General features: G+C 46.8%; 1 protein-coding gene across 2 annotated transcripts; it reads right to left on the bottom strand.

The window, feature by feature from the left end:
* Nucleotides 1-1,825: 1,825 nt before the first annotated feature.
* Nucleotides 1,826-7,904, bottom strand: LOC146754630 (uncharacterized). Of its 2 annotated transcripts, none has more exons than XM_085527858.1 (2): nt 6,809-7,904; nt 1,826-3,668 (listed from the first exon to the last, which is right to left on the bottom strand). In XM_085527858.1, exons 1-2 carry the CDS (start codon nt 7,496-7,498, stop codon nt 2,556-2,558), a joined length of 1,803 nt encoding a protein of 600 aa, XP_085383984.1. In that variant the 5' UTR covers nt 7,499-7,904; the 3' UTR covers nt 1,826-2,555. The 2 variants fall into 2 exon arrangements, with proteins under 2 accessions (XP_085383984.1, XP_085383985.1); XM_085527859.1 differs by having other exon boundaries at nt 7,481-7,904.
* Nucleotides 7,905-8,149: the final 245 nt, after the last annotated feature.

The raw sequence follows: 8,149 nt of genomic DNA, 5'->3' as shown, positions 1-8,149 counted from the left end.
GAGACGTTCATATTGCCAGCTACTGACTGCAGCAATAGAGTGCTCCTGTAGAGTACAGGACTGTTGCAAGACACACAAGACCTTCAATCCAGAACAAATGAGAGGACTTGAGGGCACTGTGGCAGGATAAAGTGAAAAGGAATGAAAAGAGCATGTTGTGCCGCTGTCTGTGGCTGTACCTCCCCCAGACCCATACAAAGAAGGAAGAGAGAAGTGATTTCAAGTCTAACTTGAAAGCCTTTTGGGAAACTTTTAAACTATTCAGGGAATCTGGTTCCATGTTTACATGAGCTCTTTGAGTGAGAAAATGGAAAGTAGATAGGAAAGAAATGAAATTTTTATTTATAAGTTCAATCATAGTTTGTTTTTTTTTTTTGCACGTTGCTATCTCACACACAAACAGACAATCAAAGATGCATAGAACATAAAGAACCATCACTGGCAATTCTGTGAGAAAGTTGTGCATATTATCGAACCTGGAATAGTGCGTATTGCAACACCTTCCTGAGAGCGTGCTTGATCTCCCTGTTCCTCATGCTGTAGATAAGAGGGTTCAGTGTTGGAGGAACCACGGTATACAGAAGAGCCACTGTCAGATCCAGGAGTGGGGAGGAAATGGAGGGGGGCTTCAGGTAGGCAAGAAAGCCAGTGCTGACAAAAAGGGAGACCACGGCCAGGTGAGGAAGGCACGTAGAGAAGGCTTTGTGCCATCCCTGCTCAGAGGGCATTCTCAGCACAGCCACGAAGATCTGCACATAGGACACCACTATGAAAACAAAGCACCCAAAGGCTAAACTGATAGTAAAAAAGATAAACACAACTTCCCTGAGATTTGATTCTGAGCAGGAGAGCTTGAGGATCTGGGGGATTTCACAGAAAAACTGACTGACAACATTGCCTTGGCAGAGAGGCAGTGAAAATGTACTGGCAATGTGCAGCAGGGAACAGAGAACCCCAGTGCCCCAGGCAGCTGCTGCCATGGTGGCACAAGCTCTGCTGTCCATCAAGGTCTCATAGTGCAGGGGCTTGCAGATTGCAACGTAGCGGTCATAGGACATGATGGCGAGAAAGGAATACTCTGCTGACGTGAAGAAGAGATAGAAAAAAAAGCTGTGCAGCACATCCTGCGTAGGAGATGGCCCTGGTGTCCCAGAGGATGTTGGCCATGGCTTTGGGGAGAGTGGTGGAGATGCTGCCCAGGTCAAGGAGGGCCAGGTTGAGGAGGAAGAAGTACATGGGGGTATTCAGGCGGCGGTCGCAGGCTACGGCTGTGCTGATGAGGCCGTTGCCCAGGAGGGCAGCCAGGTAGATGCCCAGCAAGAGCCAGAAGTGCAGGAGCTGCAGCTGCCGCATGTCTGCAAATGGCAGCAGGAGGAACTCGCTGATGGAGCTGCTGTTGGGCATCTGCTGTTCCTGGGCTTGGAGTCCTGTTCAGAGTGCAGAAGGTAATGACAAGTCCAGACCATTCTCAGAGACACTCCTTCTGCAGTAATATAAAATGTTTTCATTCTCCTACAAGAGTGTAGATCTATCACCATTACTTGCTGTGTTCCCTTGCCCCAGGCAGCAGATGTGGTGGCAGAAGTCCTGCCGGGGGGCTCCTACCCCTGGGCAGCTGCCCAGGCAGGCTACATGCAGCTCCCCCCCCCCCCCAGCTCTTTAGCTGCAGCACAGAAGCCCTCAGATGGACCAGAAGGCTTTTTCCAAAGTATAGAAGCATGCATTACCTGCAGCCAATCTGCTATGGAATTGTAGTTCTGAGTTGTCCCGTGTTCATCCCTGACTATCCGCGGCTGGGCCAAATGCCGAGACAGTGACAAGAGAGCACATGGCAAATGGCGTTTATTGGAATGTGAGGGTCCCTTATATAGGTATCCTGTTTCACCTATACCTTTTTTACATATGCATGACCAAGCAGGGGAGGGCCTATCACGTTACATCCCGAGGGTCCGATTTCGCCTAATACACTACATTTCCCCCTCCCTATGATAGAGTAGCTTAACCCGTGACAACCCGATCGCTTTTACTCTTCAGGCTTCTTTAGAGCCTCTTATACATTCATTCTTGCTCACGTCTCTCTTTGAAGATTCCTGTCACCATCCGTCTGATGCATCCTTGGAGGTACTGAATGATCCAAATATACTACCCAGCCAGTTCCCAAATGGATCATCCTGGATGCCAATCTTCTTGGTATGATCTTGCAACCAAGCTAACTGCTTATGCATTGATTCACTATGATCACTCAGGTTAAAACAACACATCCCTTCGACATCTTGACAACCATGCCCTTGGGCAAGAAGCAAGAAATCTATAGCTGCTCTGTTCTGGAGTACAGCATGTCTAATGCTGCTTACGTATACAAGCAGGTCCAAAAGAAGTTGAGAAGTAACATTAGCCTGTTTTGCAGTCCAACAAGCCAATCTTTCGATTTCTATCAAAGCACGTGCAGCCGCTACCCCAGGGGCAAGGAACGAAGCAAAGATCCTTGCTGTGGGTCCCCACAATTTAACATCATTGCCACATTCAGAATCCAAGGCCAGAATTCCTCTCTTAGGTCAAGTGTGATTGAGTGCCTTATATACCTCCGTAATGTTGGGTGATAAAATAGTTAAACTTCCTAGATAACAGGGTTCCCCTATTGCATTTCTTGGAATCCCTTGCCAAGCGCGATCCCCACAGACAAGGAAAATTCCTGGGGGTAAGGCTTTAGCGGTATTATTTTTCCAGACGGAAATCACATATATGCCTGAGCCTTTGGGAAAAGAGGCAACGACGCAGCCATTGTACCTGGAATAATTCCTGCAATATACCTCTCTAACCGATCCATCCGGTCTGCTAACATTGAAAGTCGTTGCTGGTGGAACCCAGGACCCATTCAATGGATTCAGTGGACTGTATGCCCTTGTTACGTTAGGAGTGAAACCGCAATATTCCCCATCTCCGTTAAAGGTCCGGCTATTTTGGGGATATACAAGAGTAAATGGAGCAGATTGGTCAGTTTTGTGATCCCAATAAGGGCCTTCATGCCCCAGGAATTGCAGCATATCTAGAGGTTTCCTTTGTGTGCCAAAAAATAAGCATCTAGGGCTCAGCCACTGCAAACTATTTGTGTCCCAAGTGTCATTCTGCACTGCATGAGAGCCAAGCAACTCCACTTCCTCGGGGTCTCCTGGAAGAGTGACATTTAACCTACAGATAATACATGCCATCCTTTTTCCCAGATAATCCATGGTATCATTTCCTAACGCCCTTAAGGTAGATTTCAAGTTCATACAGTCACGGTAACAACGGTGATCCCGGTAATAAGGCGGGCCCTTCCCAAGATATCCCATAAACACCGAGTCATCCCATTCCGGAATCCCAATAAGGCACGTTTGAAAGGGTGAGGCAGCTGATTGTAAAGCAAGGCAAAAATGCATATTCCCCGTCTGATTAGCCCATGTAACCCAAAGGTTTCCTGGCTGTTTAAGCAGGTGAATGCCCCCCACTGGTGACCACAATAAACACATGAGGTATATAAATGTCAACACAGTAATTCTCGTAGGCAGCAAAGATTCTTTGTCAGGGGATTCATGTCCCTTCTTCTTCTTTGGTATCAACAGGAGCGTCTTCCTGTGCTTCTTTTGTTCTGGGTTCTCCAATCTCTTCGGGCATCCAATTGGCAAATCCTATGAAGAAACACTCAACTCTTGTTACTTCCTTAGCCTTTTTGTTTTGTTTAGCCAATTCTGGTTTAACTTGACGCGAGGATACCCATTGAATATCCCCAGTCTCATTGCTCTTTACTGCTGCAAACCTCCTGCCCCACACTAATACAGTCCATCCTGATTCCCAGGGCCCACTGTCACCTTTAACTTTTACCGGTGGGCCCTCCTGAAGGACCCTTGGTTGCCAGTGTTTCTGGGTAGGGGTTCTCATGCTTTCTCCTCGCTCAAAATGATTCAGAGCATATAATGCACGAGCTAAAATTTCACCCTGTTGTACTACTGGGATTCTGCCTGAGTACCCTTCCCCCTCCCCAAGCATACGAATCTTCTCTTTGAGGAGGCGGTTGGCTCTCTCCAAAATTGCTTGTCCCTGGGAATTCCCAACAATGCCTGTTGAGTGAGATATTCCCCAATGCTCCTTGAGCAGATCTCGAGATGAAGCATGAGCCATTGTCTGTCTTGATGTGTCGCAGCACACCAAGGACCATGATGGCAGTGGCCCAGTGTCGCTGAGCTGCAGGGGACTTAAATGTTAACATAATCATCATCACTCAGTCAAAACCTTGACTGATAATACACTAAACATAAGGTTACATGTAACATCATAATTTTTTGAGTTGACACATACACAGTCATTCAAGCATTCATTTTAGACAACTCTATAAATGAAAATTTATAAGTTAATGTATTATTACTTATCGATAACTATGAGGTGGCAAACCACCAAATGGAGAGAGAAGGAACACAATAGTGGTGAATGTGATAGGCAGTGCCTGCAGGGCGTCCCCTGCTTCAAAGTGCACTTTGCCTTTCTCACCCATCACAGATTCTCTCCTGTTTTAATTCTTGCTAGAGATTGCAAGGTTTTTTCACATGTGCTCCATACATGCATGGCCAGTGCATGATACAGAGCCCAGGTGGAACACCTGCTCTTAAAAGACAACAAACCACTATATTAGATCTCTCTACAATACAAACTACTCAGAAAAGTTATTTGGAGCTATAGTTACTTATTCCTATTGTTTGTTACTTGCTTTACCCTTAGCTCCTTCTTTATTTAATTTAATTGGTAAGCTTTTCTTGTTGACCTACTACTATAGTTGCAAAATCATCTATGGGTAGTAATTCTTGATGCAGTATAGAGTGAGATGCACCTGTAACTGCCAAAGAACGAATATCTTTGCACTGCTGTGTGCACGTTGCATTCAGCCCACTGGGGGCAAAACTCATCCTGGGATCTTCAGGACCTGCTCTAGTACAGCTGCCACCATTCCATCCAACTCCATCACCACAATTCCCCCTCTATACAATTTCCAAGCCCCATCAACAAATTTGTTCAATAACCCTACCCTAGTTCCCTCAATGTGTATATTATTGGGAGAAAATGAAGACATTCTTGCTCGGACTAGCAAGAGGTGCAATCAGTTCTGCAGACAAAGAGGGAGAAAACCGAAAGATTGTAACAATTACTGCCAGACAAACACTTTGTCTGTAATACTGGTCCTAGCAGGGGCAGTGATTAACACTAAACTAGGGGCACGAGCACTCAGAATGTTTTGCTTTTGCCCCCATTCGGAAGTAACGATTTGTTTACTATCACAAGCGGCGGAGGGTGGGGGGGGTAGGCAGTGAGAAGGGGCAGCTCGGGGGTTTGTGTTCTCTTGCTGGCACTTAAACTTCTCTGGCTAGAGCGGATCACTTTCAACATTTTAACTCACTGTTCTTCTGTAACTTTTTTGCTGTTTTTTGTTTTTCACAATTCCACTACTCGTACCCTCAATTACACTTCCATGTAACATTAATAATTCCACTTCCATATAGCATTCATACTTTCACATACCATAAACATCTAACAATCACAAAGACAGTGACAATAACCAATACAGTTTATCCTAAGCATTCTTCCTCTCCTCCAAGTTATCAGCAGGAATGGTCCTTCCCATTAACCTGATTCCAAATTCTCTAATATTATCATATTTTTTCCATGACTTTTCACTCTTTCCTTGTTAACTAAAATGAAGTTAGGGCTACTGGTTGTTGTCCATCATCACATCCTTGATTTAAAGGTTCAATACATATGTCATTTTAGCAAGCCTTCCTGCTGGAAGTGCCATCTCTATTCCTTCTTTTTTACTTAAGTAGTATAGTTTTAAGGATGATTATTGTCCACTGATACCACTGGGCTGGAGCTGACACTGAAAAACATTAGTGCAAAGGTCTTTATGATAGATCTCTTTTGTGACCACAACTAACAGATATTAGATAGGTCCCTTGGCTCATTTCATTTGGAAACACTATGGAGGAGTTACATGCAAATCATAACCAGTTTGACAAAAAAGAGGTGAAAGAAAGGAATGATTATCACTGTGAAGGAAGTACCAGAAATCCAGGATGACCTGAAAAAAGGTCTGCAAACACTTCTAGGTTTTTCAAAAGCAATAAACTTCTTGGAGAAGCACAAACGTCAAAAAATTACTTTCTCACTTCCCCAAGAGGTGCATACACAAAACTTTCCAAATTCCAAGATACGTTACAAGTTACTTAAACCACCAATCTTCAAGCCATAACCAAATTATGTAGTTTTAACACATCCAAGGACTGATATCAATCACAGTCCACAACCACAACAAACAAAAGCATAGATGAAAAAAAAACTTCTCAAAGTTGTTAACAGCAGTTTAACCGACTCCAGCTCTGGCTAAAGTAGCTCGCTCGTCAGCAGGTTTTGTTTCTGCTTCAGAGACTCCACTCGAGCCCGGGGCCCCCTGACCGGGCCCCCAATTAACGATAAAAAGGAATGCCTCCCTTATCTTTGACCAATCTGTGACTTGGTCGCTCTTGTTCTCCCTTCCCCTTCCCCCCAGGTAGAGGTGGACCAGTAGCCCACCCTCTTGGGGAAGGGTTATGATGACTAGGAACGCCTCCGCCTCCGCCCCCGCTGATGCGGATTGGCTTCCATCTTGGTTACGCCTATCCACCCCGCCCCCCGGGGCGGAACCACACCCACAACCCATCCCATCTCGAGGAAGGGACCCACCCTCCCGCCCCTGCTCACTCCCCTTCCCCACCCCCAAGGATGGGCGAAGGAGTGCAGAATATACCGGTTGCTTTGGATACCGATATGGGGCCTCCGAGGAAGGCTTCTGCTGGTCAAGAGATAAGGATGTGGAATGAGTGGAATGCTGCTGGACAGGGCCATCTGCTTGTTGTTCAGCCGGAGTGATGGGTGCGGTCGGGATGGCTCGCACCACCTTGTCTTTGTCTTTCAAATCCTCACATCTGTAAGAGAAAAAGCCTCCCGACCCAATTCCTGAAGCAGCCCCAACCTGAGCATCTATCTTCCCTTCTTTCCAAGCCGCTTTCATTGCTTGTAGGGCGGCAGTTGTGAGCGCAGCCACTTCCCCTGTGACTAACTCCACTGCTTGGACCTCTGGGGAGCCCACCATCTTATCCTCCCCCCTGGAAAGAGCAGAACTCCCCCCCCAGGGCTCTAACCCCAGGAGCGATCTTGCTCGATCGTTAGCGAGTTTCTCATCGCGGGCCGCCTTGAGGGCCCCCAAAACCAAACCCCAGGTCTTAAACTCTGAGGCTTTCTGCGTGGCAAGAATGTGCTGTGCCAACACAGAAGTAATCCCGTCCCAATTAGCAGGGTCGTAAATATCTGAGGGAGCCGCCAGCGGCCCCTCCTTCTCTAGCAAAGAAAGAAGAGCAAACAACTCCTTCCTAGAAGGGGCCTGTTTATGAGAGAGAGATTTACAGGAAGAGAAGAGTACCTTAACCACGGCTTCCATAGCGCCACTGACCCGCAGTCAGTATCCGGCGTAAGTGTCCCAACAATGGAGGGGTACGGCCGCTCCCCCACCAACCGGGCTTCTGTCTACTCCGCGACGAAAAGAAGAAAGTGTGTCGCTCGCAGCAGGAACCAGCCGCATAGAAGCAGCCGCAGCCAGGGCACGTCGGGGTCACCAATTGTAGTTCTGAGTTGTCCCGTGTTCATCCCTGACTATCCGCGGCTGGGCCAAATGCCGAGACAGTGACAAGAGAGCACATGGCAAATGGCGTTTATTGGAATGTGAGGGTCCCTTATATAGGTATCCTGTTTCACCTATACCTTTTTTACATATGCATGACCAAGCAGGGGAGGGCCTATCACGTTACATCCCGAGGGTCCGATTTCGCCTAATACACTACATGGAATGTCACATATTTTGTTATTTTGTTAACCCTCTATTAAAAGCAGCTGCATTGCCTACTGCATGAGACTTACCGTGTCGTGGTCTGTGAGCAATGCTCCTTCATAGAGCTCGCAGCCCACTCACACAGTACATATCTTGTAAGCTTACTCCAATTTCTCTCCTCTCCTTCTGTCACCTGCAGGCTGTGCTGTGCACAAGAGCTTCTCCTGGGCACAGCTGTCTCTCTACATCTCTGCCCACTTTTAT

This window comes from Coturnix japonica, chromosome W (genome assembly GCF_054131305.1).
Source record: "Coturnix japonica strain WE chromosome W, WE-NBRP24, whole genome shotgun sequence".
Taxonomy (NCBI): Eukaryota; Metazoa; Chordata; class Aves; order Galliformes; family Phasianidae; genus Coturnix; species Coturnix japonica.
This window is presented reverse-complemented; position numbering and strand designations above follow the sequence as displayed.